Genomic DNA, 24,008 nt, shown 5'->3' with positions numbered 1-24,008 from the left:
GAGCTCAGCTAGGAGCGGCATGACTTGTCCAAGCGAGTGACCAAGTCGGAGGCTTGTGCCCGCGGTTGTGGTAACAGAGGCCCCAAGAACTGCGTTGGAGGGGGTTGCGCGAACCAACGGGATCTGGACGCCTCAGAGCAGTTGTCGTTGGCTTCAGACGTGCGGACCGAGACACATACTGAGTGCCACCCGGTGTGTACAACATCGCCTTGCTTTACAGTCTGTAACACATACCTTGGCTGCGGGAAGCTTGCCGTTTTGCAATTTACTGTTATCTACTATGTGGGTGGAGCCGGATTTGAATGGGGGAATGGGGGATAAACACAGATGTACAAGCAAAACCAGATTCAAAATCCTGCAATCACGAATGGTCTTCAATGGGGAGCAACCTGCCTAATACGTGCTGTTGTAGATGTTGTAAAGAGTATCACGAGCCATTGCCAAAGGAACCAAACCCGGCGACGTGGAGATGGCTTGCGGGAACGTGAGCGTTGGATAGGAGTGTGCTAGCAGAAGAGATTAGGGGTTCTGAGTAGGCAGGGTACGCCGCCTCGCCGTCTAATCATGGACTTGCCGACACGCCTGGGAGTACGGAAGGCAGTCGAATTCTAAGGTATTTGGGTCTAAGCCTGCGGAGGACGTCCCCACAAATAGCAGTTCGCAGTCGCAGCTAAGCAGGTCACTGAGTTTTTTTGGACCATTTTGGCGAACTCCTCGAACAATCCCCCTGAAGCTCTGTTGCTAAGGGAGGCCTCGAAACATATCCTAACGCATTACTGGGAGACATCCTCTGAACTCAGCCTCGATAGGCTTCGTACAGCACTGTTGGTTAAGGTGTCTTGCTTTGTAACGAACAGATTCGTGGCAGCCAACTGTGTTTTTCCAGACCTCGCCGCAAACTATAGCATGAGTCTCTGCGAGGCCCAGTCTGTCGCTGTGGCAAATAGAGGAAAGCGAATGCGCAGATCAGGAGACAGGTGGACAGGTGGATGGCGATTGAGAAGCTTCCGATTACGTGGTATACACAATCTCAAACGGCTGCGGCGTGGGTATACCGCGTCACTATTCCGTGAAGTAGGTGTATCTATATTACGGTATACAACAAACAGGATGACTCTGTAACCTGATAAATCCCTACACAAGGCCAAGGCCGGAAACAACGTCGCCGCCCATGCCGTCACATGTACTTCATTCCAATTGTTGGACGACTAGGTAGAGCCATCGTGAAAGGGCAACCATTGGATTCCCATCATCCAAGCCATCTAGAAGGGGCGGCGTGCACTTCCGGTTTGGGATTCGGTCAGTCGTGCCTCGTCCACATGCCTCTCCCGACACACAAGCTACCCTGGTAAGGGCCAGTTTTCCACCGGGACTCTTCGCTTCGCCGTCCCAGTGGCGTCGTCGTTTGCTGGCCGCTTCGCCGTCTCGGGACAGGTTGGGTCCTCGCCATATTGGGCCAAGACCGACACATCTCCCACAGCCACATCGCACACAGTAGGCTCGGCCATGCATGCCGGTGTCGACCCGTTCGACTTAAGTATTGGCGATAGAGGTTGGGGTAGGTAGACAGTAGGTGACTGGAGAAGCGGACTATAGCCGGGCTGTTCACTCTCGAGAGCACTGATGAGATCCGCCTGGGTTGTCAACACCTGCTTCTGGAGATCGCGAGATGCCTGCATCTCACTGATTTGCTCCAAAAGCGCCGCTACCTTCATTTGCAGCTGGACATTCTCCGCGCCTAGCTTTTGGACCTGAAATTGGCCTGGGACCTTCCTGCTTAGTCTACTGCTGCTAACTCGTTAGACTGTTGCTACGAGGGTGGCCCCATTCCTCCATCCACTTTCTGATTTCAGGTCTTCCCCGCACCGCAATCGCATCCTGGCCCTCACTCCAGACTCACTCTCGCTCTCACTCTGGAGCCTGCCTGACCCCCCGCTGTGACGCTCCCCCAACAATCCCCACGATCTGCCCCCTTGTCGGCCCTTGTCCCCCCATGGTGCATGGCCATCGTGGTCTGCTGCTGTGGCCTGACTTTTTGGGTCTCATGGTCACCAGCAAACGTCAGCGGGAAATCCCTCCGTTCTTGAGTTCTTCCAATTGCTGGGTGACATTATGAAGCTCGGCGGTAAGCTGCTGGATGATTGCCTGCTGGTTGTTGATGATCTCTTTCAGGTCTCGGATCTCGGTGCGGGAATCGTGGATCTCGTTCTGGGAGCTGGCCACGAGCTCGTAGATGCGCTGCAGCATCTCCGGTCCGATGACTCCATTGTTGCTCGAGCTTGTCTCTGCTCCATTGTCGCCTTCATTCGACAGTAGCGCCTCTCGTGCTTTGGCGTTGGGCTTCGCCCGCTTCGCTCTTTTGACCGACGTCGCGATAGAGTTTGGCGCGTCTACCACGATCTCCATCTCTGCACGGTCCTCCATTGTCGCGTTGGACGCCCGCCGCCTTTTCATCCAACTCCCCTCTCAGTAATGGAATAACAAATAATTGAACAAAGATAAAATAAAGGTTCCCCCAATTGGAGTTACAGTCCCTGTCCCTTATCTCCTGCGATACACACACACACACAATTTATTAACGCCCGGGCGGCGAAGCCGAAAGGGCAACTAACGCTAAGCTACGGTACATTCTTGAATCGCTTCCTTGTCACCTAGAGCCCATGCATGCTCCATTTTCAGTTGGTCAATTCATTTCCGTCAGCACGTTCCTGTTCGGGATCCCGTGTGTTAGTAGTGTTTCCTGGCAGGCCAGCTTGAAGGCCCTTCTCCAAGTGTCCAGCATCCTATCCTCGGCAGCTGAAGCGGCGCCTGCAGTCTGAGGCACGGGACAGTTAGCAGTGGCAAAATAGGTTAGTAGATGACCCTAGGGTGTACCCCAATGGGTTGATGGGTATGCGTCCAGTCGGCCCGTGGCCATCGCAAATCGTATCGTTGCTCGAACGGCCTCCATGTTGGGAGACCAGAACCTGCCGTCCGATGGTGACTTTCCGCCCAAATAAAAGGACAAGTTGCTTCTGTGGGTGTCTGTACACCGTAGCATCTCTGTTCGATATGCTGTCCATCTGCTGCATCGGAAGAGGAAGTGCTCTACCGTCTCTCTCGCTTGTCCACATTCGCACTGGTCGGTCGGTGCCGCTTTGATCTGATATAGGTATTCGTTCAACCTCGCTTTCCCTGTCCGGAGCTGGGCCAGAACACTGGCTTCTTTCCACGAAAGTCGGTCGTACAGCTGCCTCGTATGTTTTCCTGGAAGAGCTGTGTCGACGCGCTTGGAGTGTTTCCCGACACCTTCTGGCAGCTTGGTCAAAGCACTCCGTTTGGCCCACGCGAGGCTCAGTCTTGTTGACTTCGCCCCCGGCATTTTGGTCCCTGGTTCGGTACCCAGCCTTGTCGTGGTCTTCGCTTCCTTTTTCGCCCGGTCCATAAGCTTGTCTTCCTCGAATGTCGGCAGCCAGGCGATCGTTACGTTATTTCCTTCCCTCCGCAGGCCCGAAATGGCCTGCTAAGCTTGACGGATGTGTCGTTGCCCAGACTGTTGACGTGGTTTCTTTAGCGTGAGGGCCGCTGCCTTGTTCCTCGTCTCAAGGAGGATGTTGCGGTACCGTAACTGCGGCAGCGAACGCAGCGTGTCTGCTATAGCGGCTAGCTCTCCCGTGTACGGGTTCTGCTCGGTTCTTGCACCGAGTGTCACGGCGCGGGCCAAGTGCAGGCAGTCCCCTCGAATCGAATTCTGTATTTCGATGGCTGCACCAAAGCCCACTCGCCCGTTCCTGGCTGAGCTGCTCACCGCAATGCGCACCGCCCAGTCTGTACGCTCGACACTAAATTCCGCGTCCGACTCGTCCGCGATCGTCCTTGTTCGGCTCTCCCACGGGGCTAGTGCGAATGGTTCGATGGTTTCTAGCTCTTCCATCGGTATGTCTTTCAGCATGTCCGCTACTTGGTAGAATGGCGATCGGTGGTATCTCCGGAACTTCCGTATTCGCGCCGTGCTGCTGCGAAGCGGGTTGGTCGCTGGGAGGGTGTGGATGTCCGTCCACATTCTGATGGCTCTCCGCCAAAACCGGTCTTGGGCTGCGGCAATGTGGGCTTCTGCCTCGGCGACGCTTGTCGCCACCGACATGAAGGTTCCCACGATCGCCTGCGCCCCGATCCTTTGGACGCGCTGGACCGGTCCCGCTGTCCAGTACCTGCACTCGTGCATCCAGACGTTCGACGCGTAGTCCACCACCGGCGCCACGGTTGACGTGAAAAGCTGTCGCGCCGTGGCCGGGGTGAGCCCCCTTGAGCCGTCGCAGCTCCAGGACAGCCTCCAGTCCTTTCGCTGCGGCTTCGGCGATGTGTTCCTTGTACTTGAGCTTCATGTCCATGACGACCCCGAGGATCTTGACGTGCTCTTTGGGCCGCACCTCTCTCCCTTTGATGCTGAAGGGCGTCAGGTCGGCCTTGTACGGCTTACGGGCAAAGTGAATGATGGCTGTCTTATCCGCTTCGAACGTCGCACCGCTCCTTCTTTCCCATGCGAGGGCGTCGGTAATGATGGCTTCTATTCCTTCGCGGTTGCTTTCCGCCGTAGGGCCTGTGACCCACGCTGTGAAATCGTCGACAAAGGCGATCGCGCCCCCGTAGCAGTCGATCCGCCGCTGCACCAGATCCGCATTGAAGAAGAGGAACAGGATCGGAGACAGGGGCGACCCTTGGGGCAGGCCCGCCTGTGGCAGGCTACGGCTTTCGGACGTGTGTCCGTTCACCAGAATCGTCGCCGTACGACCGGAGCAGAAGGCGCGGATCCAGCGGAGAAACTGCTCTGGTATTCCTCGCGCTTTCATTCTCTGGAGCAGTCTGACGTCGAATACCCCGTTATACGCCCCTTTGACGTCGAAGCTCACGAGACTGAGAACCCTGCGACCTCGCCAGGCAGCGTAGACTTGTTCTTGCAGGAGCATAAGTGCTTGCTCAGCCGACCGTCGTTTCCGCGCCCCAAAATGGTTGGTTGGAAGGAGCCCGAACGTCTCGACTAAATGGGAGATCCTCTCTGCAATGACTGATTCCATCACCTTGCCAAGTGTGGACAATAGCGAGATCGGCCTCCAGGCTTTCGCGATCGTGTAGTCTTCTTTGCCGGGCTTTCGGAGAGGGATAATCTTTGCGTGGCGCCATTGGGCTGGTAGCTCTCCTTCCTCGAGTGACGTACGGAACAGCGTGAGAATCCGGTGCTTGACCACCGGCCACACTTCTTTCCAGACAGCCACCGGGAGGCCGTCCTCTCCGGGTGCTTTCCAGGACTTGGCCGCGAACAGCTGCCGTTCGATCTCTTCCATCGTAATGGCGCGCATCTCGATGGGCGCCCTCTGCGGGCGGTCCCCTTCGTCGGCAATCTCGTCCGGGAGCGGGGGAAGAACTTGGTAAGCAACTCCTCCGCCTGTTCTGCATGGTTGGCTGTGCTCGTCCCGTCCGCACGAGCGAGCTGGGGGACTTTCCCGAACGCCGTGTCGTCGCCCGCTTTGAGATACTTTGCTGCCTTCCAGATGTTGTCGTTGTCGGCGAGAAAGTCGTTCCAGTGCTTCTTCTTTTGCTGTCGGATGGCCTCGTGGTACTGTTTGGCGGCACCCTTGGCCGTCGCTTCCAGGTCATGCCTGGCGCCGCCTGCTCTCCTCTCGGCCCGGGCTCGGTTTCTCCAGTATGTGTAGATGCGCCGGAGTTGTGTTAGGTCCGTCGTCCACCATCGCTTCGCGTGCGGCGATGGCTTGGCTTTGGGAGTTAGTGCGTGCACTGCTTCCAGGACGACGTCCATCAGCCGATCCGTCTGTTCTTGGACCGTACCGCACGTGGGCGTCGTAACCAATGCTACTGCGATCCGGGCGTTGATGTCCTTCCACGGGGCGTTCTTAAAGAGAAGTCGTTCTTGACCCGCAGACACTGGTGTGGTCGTCTCGAAGACCGTCTCGATGGTCCTGTGGTCCGACCCATGCTCCGTGTCGAGCACCTTGCACTTGACTAGAGAATCTTTCATCGCTTCCGATGCTAGGACGAGGTCGATGGTCGTGCTGTAGGCTCCGCCACTCCACGTTTTCGTGCCCCGCGGGAGCAGACTGCTAAGGCCGAGTTCGGCCATGAAATGAATAATCGGATCCGCCTCTCCTTGCTTTTCTAGTCGCACCTCCTCTCCGCCCCAGAGCTGGTCATGTCGGTTGAAGTCCCCCGTGATAACCAACTCTACGGCTGTCCCCGTCCTCCTTCTCACTACCTCGATAGCCGTGCGCAGCTTTCTGCACGCCTCTTGAAGCGCCGGGGGGTCCTCCACAGGGACGTATACAGACGTCACCAAGACCGCCTGTTCCGGCAGCCGCACGACTGCCGCGGTGATGTCTGGCGACTCCACCGGGACCTGTTCCGCTTCCACTTCCTTGCTGACCCAGAGCATGCTCCGGATCGGCCACCTCCCGTCTCTCCGAACTGATGGGATCATCTTAACCCACCTATGGTGTCCCATTGGTGTCGTCAGAAGCTTCCCTTGAACCATCCTCGCGTGCGGCTCTTGAATCGAGATCACTGTCGCGTGCTGCCCTTCTTCATCGTTGAGGAGACTGTCGTGTACGGGTCCTTGCTTCCTCACGTTGTTCTGGATGATGCGGAACGGTTTAGTCATGGTTCGATGGGTACAGCTTCGGACAGTGTCGGCTAAACGACTCGTGTGGTCCTCCGCACGGGACGCACTTCAAAACGGTAGCTTCGCAGCCATGGTGGCTGTGGCCCTGCTTCGCGCATCGTCCGCAGGTCTGGGCATTCTTGCACTGGAATGCCTTGTGTCCCACCTGCTGGCAGTTGTAGCACTGCTCCGGCCGCTCCCGTCGCTCGAAGACCCTCGTGTAGCCCGACTCGCCTCCGGCGTAGAAGAAGCCCTCCTTGAGGAACTTCCGCGCCTCGGCCGCCTTCGTCAGGTAGACAACCACGGAGCCGTATGCCTTCCCGTTGTCCTTCCGGCTCAGCCATGCCACCTTGGCGACTGTCGTCTCGTTCTCTTGTCCGAATGCCTCGGCGGCTCCGTCTCGTATGTTGTCGTTCTCGTCCAGGACCGCGGTGCGCCTGACGCTGTCGACCTTGATCGGGTATAGTTCGTCTCGCAGGACGCGAGCTCCAGACACGCTCGTCTTCTCGGCGGCTTGCTTGACTAGTCGGTGCTCGCTCTCATCTCGGCAGACGATCTTGATACGCTGGGGCTTCCTAGGGTCCATGGTTACGGCGCGGCATCGCCAGTCCTTCTGTTCTCCCGTCGCTCGCATCTCCTTCTCGATGGCGGCTCGAACCGTTCCGGCGGTCACACTGGCTCGTTTCTCGTCCTCTATCCGGGATGTGTCGATGGTGCAGTACAAGGTGTCGGTAAACGTGGAAGGCGTCGTGTTCATCGAGGTAAGCGTGCGTACGTTGCTCGGCTGGCTCGTCGGGGGCGTGCGTGCGACCTGCGCGTAGGAGGCCTGCGGGCTCGTTTGGGCGCTGCCGGCGAGGGCCGCGCTGTTCCTGAGTTCTTCCAACTGCTGGGTGACATTTTGAAGCTCGGCGGTGAGCTGCTGGATGATTGCCTGCTGGTTGTTGATGATCTCCTTCAGGTCTCGGATCTCGTTACGGGAGTCTCGGACCTCGTTACGGGAGTCCCGGATCTCGTTTTGGGAGTTGGCCACGAGCTCGTAGATGCGCTGCAGCACCTCCGGGTCGATGGACACGCCGCTTCTCGAGCCTGTCTCCGGTCCATTGTCGCTTTCATTCGAGAGTAGAGCCTCTCGTGCTTTGGCGCTGGGCTTTGCCCGCTTCGATCGTTTGACCGACGTCGCGATAGAGTTTGGCGCGTCTACCACGATCTCCATCTCTGCACGGTCCTCCATTGTCGCGTCGGACGTTCGCCGCCTCTTCATCCACCTCCCCTCTCAGCAATGGAATAATGATCAATTGAATTAGAATAAAATAAAGGTTCACAGCCTCTCTCCTTTTCCAGAACGGTACAGTCACTAGCGAAACCAGCGTCCTCTTTCCACTCTCTTTACTACTTACAGTACAGTGGTCGTTTCCTAATGCGGCGTGGGCGCGCTTACCTCACATTTCGCTATCTTGGCCCCAAAGGACGCGGGGAAAAGCGGCTCGTCGACGTCGGGTTGTCCGTATCGCAAAAAGTGTGCCGCGGCGGAGTAAGGGGTGCATGAGGACTGTGAGAGTTGGGGGGCTGTAGAGGAGCCTACAGGTTCTACGGCTACCAGAGCATGTGTCGTTGGTTCTATGGGTGTTGACACCAGCCGGCGGAGTCTAGCTGTCACGTTCCTAGTCAAGCTTGATATAGGCCATACAGTCTTCTTCATAATTTCTCGGCTACAGGCGGTGGTAAGCCGGTTAAAAGCGAGCTATTGGACGCGCTCCGAATATTCCTACTCGAAAGACATAAGGGGAGCTGCGGATGAGGGTTGTCTGCAACGTGAATTGCGGGAAGTTAGATGTAGATTGACGACCTTGGAAGCAGTGCATGGAGCGGGGCCCTCAACCAAGTAGGTCTGGTGGCTTTGGTGGGCCCAGATGTACGCATATTAGTTAATCGGTCGCTAGGCGTCCGTTCGCCCTTAGCATACACAGCGCGACAAGACCCTGGGAACGCCAATGGTTCGTGCGGCGGTATAACCAAGAAAGAGTCTTAGCCAGCGTCCAGTGGCTCGTATCAAGCCGTAAGCCGGGAGTTTCTACTGCATCAGCTCGAAGAGTCTCACGAGCTGTTTCCGGTGACTTCTGTGCCCTTACTGTGATGCAGAATCGGAACCGTCGCTCAAGTGGCACTAAGAGACGGGAAGGAACGCCGGACGGACAGCTTGTGGTGCAGCCCGTGCCTGTTCTGGTGCGCAGGACCAGAGCCTGATGTTCCCTCGCTCCGCTTGTACCGTTCCGGCGTAGAGGCCGTTTGCTTTGGACCTGAATCATCCAGCAGCGTATTCTCTTTTCGCTGCATCCGTTGAGAGATCGAAGATCCTCGCGCGCTGTTTCCGGCCCTGGCTTCATAGCCTGCAGACATGTTAGTCCTACTGTTGGAGTGCAGCGTCAGAAGAGTAGCAATGGCGCACTAGCGCACTAGCGCAACCAGCGGGCCAGGCCTAGAACCCACCGTTATTAGCGTAGAGCTGGTTCGCGACCTCGCGACATTCTAGGACCAACTGCGCAATCCTCCTGAACTGCGCAAGAACTTCTCCTCAAGACACACCGAAGAGAAGCTGGCTCGAGATTCCTCTCGCCAACATGGGTTCGGAATCGGATCAGCAGCCCCCCTAGCGACGCTCGCCCAACTCGAGCTCATCATGTCATCAACGTTTCGCACCCGCAAACCAGCACTTGCTATATCTACCGTTACGCGGGACGCTACTGTAGCTCAATGGACACTCCAGTAATATGCCCCAAGGGGTCCAACAAGTTGCCCGAACCGTATTAGGTAGCTAGGCCTTCGTCATGGCCCACACCAAGGCGCAGAAAGACAAGGTTCGCAAGAGCGGCTTGTCGCTGCAGAACAAGACACGGGAGCTCGGACGGTACTGCGACGTCTTAAGCGTGCTTGCGTACTGGAACCCAACGCACGAGCGGATGGAGACGTCGATGCACGTCCCACGCGGGCAGCGCGTGCCGGACCTCAACAGGATTGTCCGTCCCCATATCCCGGTTACATTCCGTTCCGTCGAGCTTTCCAGCTCCTTGGCTGACAACAGCAGTTTCGACAATCAGCCGCGTGCCATGCGAGACCGAGCCACGGCCGAGCGACGCGATCGAGCGGCCAAGTCGAAGCGATCCATTTCGAGGCCCAGGCGGACGCCAGCGACGACGCGAATGCCGTTGCTGGCATAGGCAGCGACGCGGATGCCGAGTACGAAAGCGACCCCGAGTATATTGCAACAGTTCCCGCTGCCGTAGCTGAGCCTCTGTCTGTCTACGACGTCATCCCCGACGAGGAGGGCGGGACTGTCATTCCCAACAGTCTCACGAGACAGGTGGGTCCGAGACAGCTGCCTCCACCACGAACGCCGCAAGGTGAGTACGGCTTCTCGGCTAGTGACCGCGTGACGCTAATCATTAAGCAGGCCGCCGAGCTCACCGACAGACAGTGGCGCAACCCGTCCGCACCGAGCCCAACCCCACGACGAACACTGCACCAACCGCCGCGACGAATGCAGGTGCCCGGCCAGCACCCACAAGATACGCCGACCACGGCGCGATGGATGCGTCGCTGCAGAGAGCTGTACGTTGGAACAGCCGGGAGCCGGCTAGAAGGCCCTTGGCGCCGATTATGACGGCACAACCACGACAATGCCCTCCCATAATGGTGAGAAATAATACAAAGCTGTCACAGATCGTCCGCCAAGGAAGGGATGTGCAGAATGTGGCGAGGCGCGCACCAGACTATCCTAATGACTACAGACGCAAGCTGCAGCGGGGCACCCTGGCGAAGAAGATGGTGGGAATGCTGGAGGACCTACGGACGAGTCTCAGCGGTATCCAGTTTGCCTAAAGAAGTAGCACTTGTACAGTTGTCGGAATAGGTCTTCATCCTGCCATGACTAAATCGAGAGCTTATCCCTGCAACTGCTGTGCTCGCTTCTTCCATGCTGTCGGAGCTTCGGCTCATGGTATCGGTCGTCAAGCGGTGCCGGCGCGTTAGGAAGAATCGTCCTTTTTGTGGCAGTTTCATTTATCGGATACTTAGAACTTAGCCATTACATTTGTTCTCTGCCTACAATTGAACGAGAAGCCAAGCGACTATAGACTACAGAGACTGACTACAGAGAAAGTTGTCGTCTAACCTCCGCCAAGGTCATTAGACTCAGATAGACCGTTCCGGATGACTTCGAGTGTGACGGCCCTCTGACAGTGGCAGTCAATCAACCTGATCATGGGTAAACACGAAAGCAGGGGAAAAGTCGATTTGTTGTCCAGGCGGTTTGGAGCTCTGCCTGCAATTGAACTCGACTCCGAGGACGGCTCGGCCCCGTCCTCGGTATCCACTCCAGGGGTAGATAAATTATCTGGGCTCCGTGTCTTCTCGTATCCTTGCAGTGCCCGGAGTATCTTCCTGGGCCTCTTTCGTTTTGCTCTGGTTATAATAGGGGGAGTGCAAATTATTGACCATGTCAAAGGTGGATATACGGTCGGAAACCCGAACCCGGTTTGGCGGAGATCCCCCCGATTGTGGAGCAACTGATCTGCAAAAGCCCCATCTATTTGACGTCCTTCCTTTCTCACTTCCTCATTGACTATTTGGGCGGGATCAGTAAGATGTATCTGCTGCTTACAACCGCTGCTTATGAAAATTTCCGCTTGTATTGGTGCTAGGTAGGCTACCATGGTGGCTCCCAAGATGAAGTGATCGCTCCGGCGCCAGAAGCATGGCGATGTGTTCGTGCCATTCAAGCAACTCTCGAAAAGGACCGGAGCGTCCATCACCGATCCAATGAAGCCCACAAATGTCGGCCTAATTGGTGGTCCGACGTCCACTGCGGTTTTCTTGGGTGATGAAATTCTCCCAATCCGGACAGCTTGCTCTGGTTGGTGCCTGGAGGGATTCTCTTCTCCTTCACCGTTGCCACAGTCATGCAGCAAGAGAGCCTTCTGATGGGGCTCGCTGACAATACCCCGACAATCGTCTAGTGTCAGATCGGTGGTAGGAGCGACTGGAGCTAAAGGTTCGCAAGCAAGCCTACCCAGCGATCGAGCGACTTGAGCAGGCTGTTGGTCATTTGGGACGGTAGCGTGAGACGCGAGCGGGCTCTGGGCACAGGCTGAGACGTGGGTAATGCCACTAGCAGGTAGGGGATAAGATTCGCAAAGTGGTACTGACAGCCTAGAAGAAGGATTTCCATGGACCGTTCCGGGCGATGGTGGCACGGGATAACAGCTCTCCGAGCCATCAAATGAGCAAGGAAAAGGATCAACATTCCATCGCACCAACGATGTCTTATCAGTAAATATTTGACTCGAGTCGGCTCGGTTTCCACTCACCGCTTCCAAAAGACAGCGCCAACGCTTCGACCTGATTCCTTTGGTCGATACTATCCGGGACGCCGTCCAGCCTCGGATCGGTGCTATTGCCGCCTACTGGCTGCTGTGATGGATCCTTCCACGATTTCACATCCAAGGACTCAACGGCTGAAGCAGCCATATCCGGTGACTTGTTCGAATCATCCTTATGCACAAGTCTTTTGTGACGTTTCAATAAATCCAATCGCGCAAATGAATCTTTGCAACCGCAAACAAAGGGCTTTTCCTTCGTATCTGCAGGTCGATTAGCACACTACAGACAAGTGGGAAATTGGGATAACTGACGAGTCCTCTCATGTCGTATCTTGTGCTCAGAACGTCCGAAAAGACGGGAGCAGTAGTTGCGTTCGTATTTTCTCTGATCCTTCATGTTGAAGAAGTCAGGTGGCAGCATGAAGTGAGGTATCGAACAGGCGAAAGGGGTATTGGCCCCTCATGGGTAAATATGGGGGTGTCGGGGACAAACAAGGCACAACGTCGAGTTCGCGCCAGCGCTTGTAGAGAGTGATAAATTAATTGCGCCTAGAGGAAGCGAGATGAGCACTCATGCCAGGTGATACGACTTGTCCTTCGGGTAAAGATTACCATGGATAATCAGCTGTGCAACTGGCGCTGTGGCCGTTTTGGGTGACAACCACTGACTAGGGTTCCGCACACATCGAGGCATTCAATCATCCCGGGGGGGGGTACGTCTCAACATACGCCAGTAATGACCGAAAAGAACCAAAGAGTTCCTGGTAAGGCTCGAGAATCGACAAAGAGGGTCCGCGTGGCATATGTTGCAGACGCAGCGCATTTTCCCCAATGCTTCAAATGATGAAGGATAGCAATAGATATTCAAGAGACCTGTAGAAAAGCACTACGGTGGTCGGAAGCTACATGGTCCTATATACATTCTGTTCCCATCCCGGGTGATGCAACCAAGCTGGCTTGTTCCAGCTTCTCCACTCTGTGTAAGACCTGTTTTCCCTGAGAAGCTGAGAGACTTAGCGTGTGTAATAAATTCCGGCACAAGACATGACTTAATCGGTTCGTCATTATCCACTGGGTGCTCTTAAACCGTGAGCTCGCGACTCACCACGCATATTTTGCGCATGGCCTGTCCGTATCCTACCGTATATGCATCAACGCGGATTCTGTACCGCCCAGGACAAGAGATAGCGAGATTGAGGAAGCAAGCACGGCCGGCATTGGGGAATGTGACAGATTCACATGTCCGCGACAACCTCGCCTGGGTGATCCGGTCGCCACCGGCATGCATGACCGAGCCTACCGTGTGCGATGTGGCTGACGTGTCGATTTTGGCCCAATATGACGAGGAGCCAACCAGTCCCGAGACGGCGAAGCGGCCAGCAAACGATGACGCAACAGGGACGGCAAAACGAAGAGCCCCTGTGGAAAATTGGCCCTTACCTGGGTAGCTTCAGTGGCGGGAGAGGCGTGCGAATGAGGCACGACTGACCAAATCCGAAACCAAAAGTGCATGCCGCCCTTTTGGATGGCTTTGGAGGCTGAGAATCCAATGGCTGCCCTTTTCACGATGACTCTACCTAGTCGTCCAGCAATGGGAATGAAGTACATGTCACGGTATGGACGGCGATGGTGTTTTCAGCTTTGGCCTCATGTAGGGTTTTATCAGGTTGCAGAGCCATCCTGTTTGTTGTATACCGTAATATAGATCCACCTACTTCACGGAATGGCGACGCGGCATACACACGCCTCCACCACAGACTACATGCCATTTGACGCCTACCGTATGTCATCGCCGATAAGAAGTAGCCTAAACTCATTATGATTGAGAATGTGTATACCACGTAATCGGAGGCTTCTCAATCGCCATCCACTTGTCCACCTGTCTCCTGATCTGCGCATTCGCTTTCCTCTATTTGCCACAGCGTCAGACTGGGCCTTGAAGAGACTCACGCTATAGGTAGCGGCGAGTCCTGGAAAAGCACAGTTGGCTGCCACGAATTTCTTCGTTACAAAGCAAGGAACCTTGACCGACAGTGCTGTATGAAGTTTATAGAGGCTGTGGCTAGATGATGTCTCCCAATAACGTAGCTAGGAGTACGCTTTGCGACCCCGTGGCCAAAAAACCTCAGGAGGTTATCATCCTTGGTCAACTGTTCCTCCTACAAGGCATTACACGCGGCGGCCTCCCTCGTACATGACTGGAGGGGCCCTTGAAGTGGAATTTGCAGGGGCTCGTCTCTTCCGACTTCGTCGCCCTTCCATGTCAACTGGCAAGTAAGGCCTCGCGGGTATAAAGTCCAGCTATGTGTCCGGTCTCCCCCTCCTGGACTTTCTTGTGTCCTTCTCTTCGTCAGCAAAGCCTTTACCATCATCCTGTAAGTAGCAGGATATGCCGGTAGCTAAGCTTCGGCAGCGAGTGCAGCATCTCTGCGATAGCAGCCATCTCTCCCGTATACGGGTTCTGCTCCTCCCTTAAGCCAAGAGTAACGGCACGGGTCTCGAGCATGGGGCTCGCTCTCGTCGATACCCTCACTTCGACGGCGCCTGCATATCCGACTAGACCGTTCTTGACAGAGTTGCTTACGGCTATGCGTACTGCCCAGTCGATACGCTCGACCTTAGATTTCACTTCCGACTCCTCTGTAACCGTCTTGATCTAGCTCTCCCACGGTGCTAGTGCGAACGGCTCAATGGTTTCCAGGTCTTCCATAGGCGTGTCCTTTAAAAGGTCTGCTACCTGGTCGAACGGCAATCGGTGGTATCTCCTAAACTTCCGTATTCGTGATGTGCTGCTGCGAAGGGGGTTGGTCGTTGGGAGCGTGTGGATTTCCGTCCATATTCTGATCGCTCTCCGCCAAAACCGGTCGGTCGCTAGGTACCTGTTGCAAGAGCTCACCAGGGACAAAGGGGCTTGCATGGCCAAAAAATGCGCCCTGAGCCCTAACAGTCTGTTGCCTTCGCATGGTTTCGGTGCCAATCTGCTTCTCAATCTGGTATAAAACGGCTCTCTGCGCAGATGAGAGAATGTCCCCTTTCGTCCCATTCTCCCCACCTTTATTTCTACTGTCCATACATAGCAACAAAGTTTCCCATAATCGCTCACAAGTATCGGTTGCCAACGACTCTCGCAGCACATTGGGCGCCCAGATCATTGAACGATATGAAGTGAGCCTTTTAATACCGTCCATAGGTTTCTTGTCTAACGAGTCCATAGTTCTCAGCAGGCCGCCTCCTGCAAGCTGCCCAACCCACCCGAGCATATGGAGGGTTGCCAGGAACTTGCCGAGTCTGGCACCCCGCCTTCTGTCGCCAGCTCAACGCGGTATAAGGACCTACCAACATGGCCCACCGAAATAAACGAGCCCGAGCGTTACGCAACCCATCCTCTGCAGAGCTTCGAACAAGATGTCCAGGTTGCTAAACTCCGAAAGAATGAGCAGGACGCGGATGTGCTTGCAAACTGGATCCAGAGTCAGGCCCAGGACGGCCTCTACGAAGAATCCGAGCAGATTCGGAAAGGGAACAGAGCTGCACATCGTGGGGAATCGCCACGCAGCCGCCACAAACTCCGCCGGTCCGCACGAATCCATCAACGGCAACTTAAAACTGGGATATGCAACGGCGTACGACGATCGGAACGAATAAAGAAGAGGGTAGAAAGACCGAAGTAGCTTGGGTAATCTCTTCAACTACTAGAGTCACCATTTGGCGTGTAGACCGTGCCCGCTAAAGGTAGATATGGAGTCTTCGTACTACGAATGTGCCGTGACAAGATGGTCAATCTGGCTTATCTTCCCGATCTTCCTCCATTTACTATTGAACGTCTGACAACCGGAGTCCAGCATACCATCGCTACATTGCGGAATATGCGTTTTCCTTTCACCTTCTGCGACTCGCTGTAAGGTAGATGTGGATCTTAGGAGGCAGAGTTGCTGATCCGTCGCTCAAAATAACGAAACCTTGCGAACAGCGGCGAACTTCAAGCCAGATGGGGACACCAATAGGCGCCGGTACTGTTCTTACTTTAGTCGCCACCTCCTTTGACTCCCACAGAGGGCGACCAAGTAGACGCCGAACGTACGGCTACCTCCGCGCATAGCTCAATTAAACAAGAGCGGGCCGGTATCAAGTTGAGACAGTCAACTTTCGGGGAGGCGTGTACGCCCTTGATTGCATTGCACTGGAGTTTGGCGTTGATCCGGTCCCGAATCTGGACGGGGTCGAATCGAAGAAGTGCTTGGTCTTTGTCTTTGAGAAGAACAAGGGTGTGCTCCTTTCGGTCGTTTGCTTTCTGTTGTCCAGGTGCAGAGGCGTGCTGGGGTTTGGGTGTGACTTCTCTATGGGCGTGATGACCTCCAGGATCTGCATGTAGGGATCGGAAACGAGGTCGAGCCTGGGGTTTACTTCAAAGGGAAAGGACTTTCGGATGTACGTCATGACCCCGGGGCGAGTCTTTATGCTGGGGAGATCTGCGGACTCTTGTGGTACGAGCGGTCGGAACGACGGGTGGGAGATACAGCTGTACAAGCCGCTTCCCTGAGGACCCTTGTCTTGGAAGAGATAGGGTTCCATTGGGTCAGTTGCTGATATCCTCCGGGAAAGCCAGGCGGTTTGATCAACGGCCATTTCTCCTCTAAGTATGGGTATCGATGGGTCATAATCATCGCGATGGGGATCCTGAACTGCTTCTTGTTCGTGGTGGTTTTCGCACCCAATCGGGGCGTGCTGCTCGCGGGCCAGATCCTCTGTGGTCTCTGCTGGGGTGTCTTTGCCACGCTGGCGCCTTCCTATGGTAAGTTTATATCCGTGACGGAAGTTGCATGAAATCTACTTACAATTCCTTCTTTAGCCTCCGAGGTCTGCCCCACCAACCTCCGAGGCTACTTGACGACGTATGTCAACCTTTGCTGGGCCACTGGGCAGCTCATCGCCTCCGGGGTCTTAAACGGATGCCTTGACATCCATGGTGAGATGGGATACAAGATCCCTTTTGCCATCCAATGGGTAAGTAGCATGACCAAGAAAAGTTCGGCTACGTTCGACTTGGGATCGGAAACTTGGACTGACATTGGACTAGCTTTGGCCTACGCCGCTCATGGTTCTCGCCTTCCTGGCACCCGAGTCGCCCTGGTACCTTGTCAGGAGGGAGCGCCTCAAAGACGCGCGAAAGTCCATCGTGCGGCTCAGCGGCAGCAAATCGGACGAGCAGAATCAGCGCCCAACTAGCCATGATGCTGCACACGAACAAGGTGTAGGCCGAGGTTACCAAGGGCATGACCTACCTCAACTGCTTCCGCGGGACCGACCTCCGGCGGACCGAGATCGTCTGTGTGACGCTCATGGGCCAGATCCTGTCGGGCAGCAGCTTCGCCTATACCCCCACATTTTTCTTCAAGAGTGCGGGAATGGACGTCAGGAACTCTTTCAATCTGGGCCTCGGCGCGACGGGTATGGCATTTGTGGGGACCGTCGTGTTGTGGTGGCTGCTCTCATACTTTGGGCGTCGTACTATCTACGTCACGGGTGCAGGCATCCTCAGCGCCATTTTGTACATCATCGGCATTTTGGATGTGTCCGTGGGTGAGAAGGCGCTGTGGCCAATGGGGGTTTTTGTCTGTTCTGGTTGTTCACCTATTCTTTGACCATTAGCCCGCTTGCTGTAAGTACTTTCAGGATGCCCACTAGGGTTTCCCCATTCACACAGAGGAAGATGCGACTAACATACTTGCAGTACAGTATCATTTCCGAGACATCATCGATTCGTCTTCGGCCTTTGTCTGTGGTCTTGGCGCGGTGTTCATACCAGCTCATCAACATCGTGTCCCAGGTGTTGAACCCTTACATGGTGGTAAGTAGCGCATCTTTCTTGGGGGTTCTCTTCGCAACATACTGACATTATCACCAATGAACAGAGCCCTGTGGAATGGAACTGGAGGGGCATGTGTGGCTTCTTCTGGGGATCCACGGCCTTCCTCGACATCTTGTTCACGAACAAGGTATCAGCGCGAGAGTTCGCTGGGACGCACGTGGATGCTTATGCAGCGGCGCATCATACCGATGTGCACTACGATGAGGCCAAGAAGGGCTAATTGATGTACCTCTCGCCGGGAATGGGAAGTAGTTCACATTTCTCGTATTCAGCAGATTTAACGGGAACCGTCTCGAACAATGATTAAATATACTTCGCTTTTCGTGTTGTGTTATGAAATGACTTGATTTGTATGTTTCATCCTTCCAAGTTTTGGGCCGTTACTTCGCTTCGGGCCGACCAAACCAACACATCGCTGGACTCGTGCAGAGCAAGCATGAAGATTATGCGGCTTTTAGTTTCGCGGTCGACCTTGAAATCTTAGCGAGAAGTTTGTGGAAGAAGACTGATCGCATACAACTGTTTGCTGCAAAGCGAATGCTCCTGTCGATTTAAACGGCAATTGAACAGGCTGGAAATTGTAGGCATCCATGCAGGAATAGGAATTACTAAATGGAGCTGGTACCGCCCCGTCCAGCTAGGCATCGGCATCAAAAGTTGAGGGTGTTGAGAGTAAAAGAATATGATCGAACGTACCTTGAGCCTCATTTCGATCACCGTCTGTAATTAATAAGCAAGATTCCCTCTTAACGAATGTCTTGTCATTAACCTGCCGCATCGCCACTCAGCACATAAGAAGCAACACGAGCATCACACAACATATCCTGACACATGCAAAAACCTAAACCTTAACCAACGTCCCCCTTGCATCATGCAGGACCTCCGCATCGAAGACACAGTTATGCAAGACCAACCACCACGTCAAACCTTCTGCAACAAGGACATTCCCATCCCACTGCAGGTTGGCGAACGTCGTTTCACCACCTGGAAGAGCACCTTGACGCAGATCATCTTCTTTGCTGGTATGCTTTCGGGTCGCTGGGAGAACTACACCGACGGTGTCCTTTTCATGGATGCCGATGGTACGGTCTTCAAAAACATTCTTCGCTATCTACGAATGGGGCACTTTCCATTATACTTTGACTTTACCGCCCAGTCCTTTGACTACGCCAAGTATCAAACGCTCCTGGGAGAGGTTAGTATTTCGGCATCCCGCGGCTGGAGGAGTGGATTCAGACACAACAGTTTCGAGGTGCATTGGAGGTCACACGCGAGACGAAAAGGTTTGACGATATCACGCCGCTGAAACGTTACCTCGAGGAGTTGAGTAAGGCAGACGATCTGGTAATTACCAGTGGATGGGGTACCCAGAAGATTCACCTCTGCCCCCGCGGTTGGGAGCAGCATCGTGATCGGCTGGATTCTGTTGGGAGGAGTGTGAGGAATATTTGGCTGGGAAGCCTCTGGCCTACGAGGAGAAACCATGGTTCAAGTGCGTGCTTATCAAGACTGATTACGCCTGAGATCCGACATGGTGTTCGGGAGAAGACGAGGCCGCTATGAATGAAACAAAAAGCTGAATGTGATCTATGATGTAGTAGCTGCTGGACTGTGATATGCGCATCTATTAACAGTTCATCACATTGTACCGATGGATTAACACTACTGAACTGGCAAATATTGTACACATGTATTGGTTAATAAAGTGAATTGAGTGTCAATTTCTCCAAGTTTCGGTCATGGTTGCACCAAGGTCTGCGGTTTATCCGTGCCGGCGTATTAGTCAGCGATGCAAGAGGCCCGCTGTTTGTTACAGCGATATTCGTTTCCATTGCCTGTGGCTGTTTGATACTTCCCTCTTCATGTATCATCTAACTTTCGCAACATGGCCGCATTACACCAACAAGACGTCCCTGCACAAGATGGGCCCGCAAACAAGGTCGATACCGACATTATTCGACTCCAAGTCGGCGAGTGTCAATTCACCACCACTTTGAACACATTGACCGCCGAGAGCACCTTCTTCGCCTTGATGTTTTCGGGCGACTGGAACAATCCCAAAACTGAAGACGGTGCCGTCTTCATCGACTCAGACGGCCAAATCTTTCGACACATCTTGACTTATCTACGAAGCGGCAGATTTCCCTATTCTACGATGCCGGTAATCATGAGTTCGATTTTGCCCAGTACCAGGCGCTGCTAGGGGAAGCCAAGTTCTTTGGCATCCCGCGGCTACAGCAGTGGATTGAACAGCATCGGTACCGCGACGCGATTGAGGTCCAGCACAACCGGCAGGTCTTCAGCAGCGAGTATGCTTTCGATAGTTGCAGTTTATCAGGGTCGACCGGGACCGCAGGATCTCTAACACATCACTCCTACTCCAGGGGCATGAGGAAGGTCTACATCTGCCCCCGCGAGATAGATTGTCATCGTGGGCGTCCTGATGCCTGCGGTCATTATTGCCACGCGGAACAAGTCGGTAAACCAATGGTCTTTGAGGAGGAACCTTATTTCAAGGGCGTTGTGGTGACGACGTCGTATATCTGGAAGCCGGATGTTTGCTTGGGTGAAGACTTTACCCCTGATCATTGATGGTTCGAATGGTCCTCGAACTCTGAATGAAAGCACGGATTTTATTTGATAATGAAGAATTGATGCCACAAATAATGCAACGTCGCATACGGAGATCTTCCGCGTACATTCGTGCCTTTTCTCCGACCCGCAGAAGTGTGGCTGGACAGCCCAAGACACTAGCTCAATTAGTTAAGAGGACAACATCTGCATTGAGGGAGTGAGTAAATCATTGTATGAAACTTTAAAACAACCAGAAAGCTCCCAGTCGAAATGATTGGTCAAGATGAGGAGGAAATTGTGGTTGTTCACCCGTGAAAACTTGGCCCTTACCATTCACGCACGAGACGAGGCCGGAGCCTCCGTCGCCATGGTCGGCACCTTTGTCTTGAAGACTGCATTAATCTCATCGCCATCCTAGATGCGGGTCCCGCTCACGACTGCCGTCACCCCGCACAGGGTCGTTCAATACCGGAAGGAGTCTGGAGAACCGAGTCAGTCCGGCCCACATTCGTATGGGGCCGCCAGGGTGACACCCGGCTTTGATAAGATCCAGTCATCCGGGCGCATAATCATAAGGGGACTGCCAGGGTAGCAGGGCGCTTGGAATATAATTAGCAACACGGACCGAGTCAGGCCGGCGTGTCTTAATACGGGGCCGTCTAAGGGACGGGCCGCTCTGATAAGACCAGAAATGGGTTTCACAATTAACACGTGGATGGATAACAACGTTCGATGCTACGATAGGACGGTAACCGTAAATTCCGCCGTGTTGTGGATGAATTCCAACTTTGATAGATGTCAAGAATTTAAGGTGAGCCGACTTATGCTTCCAGTTCTGTTTTATGCTTTGATTTAGGTTTGACCAACAGTTCGTGGCATGGTAAATGCATATGATTATTACCGAGTAGAGACGGTACAGATATGTTCTTTTTGGATGCCCTTACTGAGTGGAGCAATTCCGCCCAGCAGCCGCGACAACAACCAGGATACGCAGTGAGTAACCATCTGACTGACCCAATGGCAAATTGAAGTCGAGTAATGGAAGCAGATTCAAGTCCTGGACCTCTAACGACTTTGAATCTACTTGATAGTGCTAGGAATGTCGACGAAAGCGGATTCGGTGTCGGATTGGTTCCTGAATAGTGCCATGAAGAAGCCCGGCCCATTCCCGAACCAACCAGAATCGGTAGAGGAGCGCCCCTGAGGTCGATAGCACGCGGCCCTCGAGCGGATACCAGCTGCCCAAGATGGCCCCTACGATATGGCATAGTGAAGTGGCCAAGAACAAGGGCAGCATGATATTGGGGAAGAAGGCAGGTACCCCGAAGCGGATGATTTGATTGCGTATAGCACCTGACGGTGGTCAGTCATTGCTCATGTACCCCTGCCTTGGTATTACCTCTTGTAACATCGTGCAGATAACAATGAATACCAGCAGATAGATCCCCCAGAGCCCTTTGTACATCATGTAGAGGACAAGAAAGACTGTTGAAACACCCATCGATAGGACACATTGGACTATGATCACTACGACCAAGAGCATTCCGCATCCTAAAACATGGGACCGCAAGACTGTGGGATACTGCTCGAGTATGAAAGACACGAGCCTGTAGAAGCTTACGGCGATGAAAAGCGAAAAAATGGTCGCCTTTATGGCGATCTGCTCGTTGCTTTCCATGTTGCTCGAAGAGGGCTCGATCATCGTGGCTACGAGGCTTTAGTTTCCACGGGTTCTGTAAGGGCGAAGAGACAAGCCCCTGTAAGGAGGCCGCCGCTTGGAAACGTCTTACGGTAAGAACAATTGACCAAGGGCAATGATCCTCCCGAGATTCGGCTGACGAGGAGGCCATGAAACGTACTCCTGGTTGCGTGATTGGCGCACATCATCTATACACAGCCTAAAGGCCTCTTACGGCATTGTTGGTCAAAGGGTCTCGTTCCATAATAGCAAGCGTGTTCCTGGCTTTCTTTCGGCCCTTTGGGTCGAATAGTTTGATAAATGAAACTATCCTGGCCCAACGACAGTAGGTCGCAGCAGTTGGAAATGGCAATACAACACCTAGTCACGGTCAGTTCTGGGAATATACTAGGAGCGTTCACTTGACTTGACTGACCCGAAGTTCATCCATCTTTGAGTTGTCCTACTAATGTGGTTATCAAGCTCGCCGATAAACTCGGCTACTGTTATATCGTATTCGCTGCCGGTGCCGGTCTCTCCGGCGAACAGCAGTCCATGTGCCTTAACAAAAGCGAAGTCGATAGGTAGGAGACGTGGGTGTCGACTATCAGGATTAAATAGAGTCATGATAGATTCCCTGGCTGAGTCAAATGGCTCCGAAGCGGAAAGGGCCTTTAAATAGCAAAACAACTGCTCGAGCGCGTTCGGGCGTGCCAGAATAGCGAGGTGATGATATAACCGACCAGTCCCTAGAATAATATCGGAGGCCTTCGAGTACCAACGTCCATAATATTAAGATGGAGATTTACTATTGCATACATAAAATCTTAAGATTAGCCACAAGCCCGGCCTTTATACTTAATACATCTAAAGGTCCATTAGTACACTTAGTACTGATCTAGTATTTCTTGAAAAGCCTCTGACCACGAAGCCAAGCTCCAATTTGAAAGCTCGTTGTAAGCCATTTCCAATAGATTTACCTGAAATCCAAAACAGGCACTAAGGCGATATGCCATGATGCGAAACACCTCTTACGACATACCCAGCGTTCGAGGGCAGCCGAAATGCATCTGGCTGTACTCGTATGTAGTCCCGTAGTAGCTCGGGGTCACTGTACGCCGAATCCCCCATGCTGCTGTTCTGGTTCGTACTTTCCCGTATCTCTGGGTAAAGTATATCCGCTTTGCGTCTTTTCCTGACCATGCTACCGAAAACTACTCCGATATTCCAGGCTTCGTATCAAGATATCGAAGCAAAGACCCATATGAGATACGTGTTATGCCGTTTTAGGCTGTTTTATTTCACGCTAGTCTTTAGGCTGCTCTAGGCAGCAGCTAGCTGACGGGCGGGAACGTTTGTTGACAGTAGCCAAGCTAGAGAGAACAGGGTTCAGGAGCAGGAAGAGTAGTGATTTTCAGGGTGCACTTTCGGACGGTAATTTATAAAGCCAATATCCTGAAAAAGAGAGAGACGGTCGATGTACCCGAACTGCTGGGCCTTTTTTGCCCGGCGGCATGCCAGGTCCCAAGTCCTGTTGTGCCACCATGTGACTAAGAGGTAAAGGGCCATACCACCTTGGGCAGCCTCGTCTCGATCGTTCTAGAAAGCCTGAGCCCAATAGGCGTGCCCCCGTTTTTACCCTTTAGCCTTTGCAGTCACCTTTTCGTGGAATTCGGCGTGAGACGTGTTCGTAGACCTAGTTATTGGGCGTAATTGCCAATCTGGAACTCCCACCGAGAAAGTCAAGAGTGGTCGTTCGAATGCGAAAATGAGGCTCTGCTTCGAGTTCCATCATCACGAGAAGGGCATAGACCTTTCTGCGCCCCTTTGTGCCCGTAACATCATAGTAGTTCACATGGTATC

At 53.8% G+C, this 24,008-nt stretch overlaps 9 protein-coding genes across 9 annotated transcripts; 5 read left to right on the top strand and 4 right to left on the bottom strand.

The window, feature by feature from the left end:
- Positions 1–1,340: 1,340 nt before the first annotated feature.
- PG986_014324 (uncharacterized protein) lies at positions 1,341–1,715 on the bottom strand (the record flags this gene model as incomplete). Its single annotated transcript, XM_066850546.1, has 1 exon — positions 1,341–1,715. The coding sequence occupies one exon, from the start codon at positions 1,713–1,715 to the stop codon at positions 1,341–1,343; it is 375 nt and encodes a 124-aa protein (XP_066692784.1).
- Positions 1,716–9,474: 7,759 nt separating this feature from the next.
- Positions 9,475–10,525, top strand: PG986_014323 (uncharacterized protein; the record flags this gene model as incomplete). Its single annotated transcript, XM_066850545.1, has 4 exons — positions 9,475–9,663; positions 9,732–10,047; positions 10,098–10,255; positions 10,367–10,525. 4 exons carry the CDS (start codon positions 9,475–9,477, stop codon positions 10,523–10,525), a joined length of 822 nt encoding a protein of 273 aa, XP_066692783.1.
- A 1,165-nt stretch (positions 10,526–11,690) lies between these two features.
- PG986_014322 (uncharacterized protein) lies at positions 11,691–12,421 on the bottom strand (the record flags this gene model as incomplete). Its single annotated transcript, XM_066850544.1, has 3 exons — positions 11,691–11,854; positions 12,013–12,285; positions 12,337–12,421. The coding sequence occupies 3 exons, from the start codon at positions 12,419–12,421 to the stop codon at positions 11,691–11,693; spliced, it is 522 nt and encodes a 173-aa protein (XP_066692782.1).
- Positions 12,422–15,184: 2,763 nt separating this feature from the next.
- On the top strand, positions 15,185–15,695 carry PG986_014321 (uncharacterized protein; the record flags this gene model as incomplete). Its single annotated transcript, XM_066850543.1, has 2 exons — positions 15,185–15,189; positions 15,239–15,695. The coding sequence occupies 2 exons, from the start codon at positions 15,185–15,187 to the stop codon at positions 15,693–15,695; spliced, it is 462 nt and encodes a 153-aa protein (XP_066692781.1).
- Positions 15,696–16,149: 454 nt separating this feature from the next.
- On the bottom strand, positions 16,150–16,596 carry PG986_014320 (uncharacterized protein; the record flags this gene model as incomplete). The annotated part of the gene is made up of 1 exon (XM_066850542.1): positions 16,150–16,596. The coding sequence occupies one exon, from the start codon at positions 16,594–16,596 to the stop codon at positions 16,150–16,152; it is 447 nt and encodes a 148-aa protein (XP_066692780.1).
- A 96-nt stretch (positions 16,597–16,692) lies between these two features.
- On the top strand, positions 16,693–18,113 carry PG986_014319 (uncharacterized protein; the record flags this gene model as incomplete). The annotated part of the gene is made up of 6 exons (XM_066850541.1): positions 16,693–16,816; positions 16,874–17,028; positions 17,102–17,200; positions 17,280–17,636; positions 17,756–17,872; positions 17,937–18,113. 6 exons carry the CDS (start codon positions 16,693–16,695, stop codon positions 18,111–18,113), a joined length of 1,029 nt encoding a protein of 342 aa, XP_066692779.1.
- A 651-nt stretch (positions 18,114–18,764) lies between these two features.
- PG986_014318 (uncharacterized protein) lies at positions 18,765–19,456 on the top strand (the record flags this gene model as incomplete). The annotated part of the gene is made up of 2 exons (XM_066850540.1): positions 18,765–19,088; positions 19,139–19,456. The coding sequence occupies 2 exons, from the start codon at positions 18,765–18,767 to the stop codon at positions 19,454–19,456; spliced, it is 642 nt and encodes a 213-aa protein (XP_066692778.1).
- A 322-nt stretch (positions 19,457–19,778) lies between these two features.
- On the top strand, positions 19,779–20,485 carry PG986_014317 (uncharacterized protein; the record flags this gene model as incomplete). Its single annotated transcript, XM_066850539.1, has 2 exons — positions 19,779–19,970; positions 20,033–20,485. The coding sequence occupies 2 exons, from the start codon at positions 19,779–19,781 to the stop codon at positions 20,483–20,485; spliced, it is 645 nt and encodes a 214-aa protein (XP_066692777.1).
- Positions 20,486–21,547: 1,062 nt separating this feature from the next.
- On the bottom strand, positions 21,548–22,772 carry PG986_014316 (Telomerase-binding protein EST1A; the record flags this gene model as incomplete). The annotated part of the gene is made up of 4 exons (XM_066850538.1): positions 21,548–21,721; positions 22,089–22,174; positions 22,381–22,526; positions 22,582–22,772. 4 exons carry the CDS (start codon positions 22,770–22,772, stop codon positions 21,548–21,550), a joined length of 597 nt encoding a protein of 198 aa, XP_066692776.1.
- Positions 22,773–24,008: the final 1,236 nt, after the last annotated feature.

Source organism: Apiospora aurea, assembly GCF_038362705.1.
Source record: "Apiospora aurea strain CBS 24483 chromosome Unknown utg000010l_segment0_segment0, whole genome shotgun sequence".
In the NCBI taxonomy this organism is placed as follows: domain Eukaryota; kingdom Fungi; phylum Ascomycota; class Sordariomycetes; order Amphisphaeriales; family Apiosporaceae; genus Apiospora; species Apiospora aurea.
Note: the sequence above shows the minus strand (reverse complement) of the source record. Positions and strands in the feature narration are given on the sequence as shown.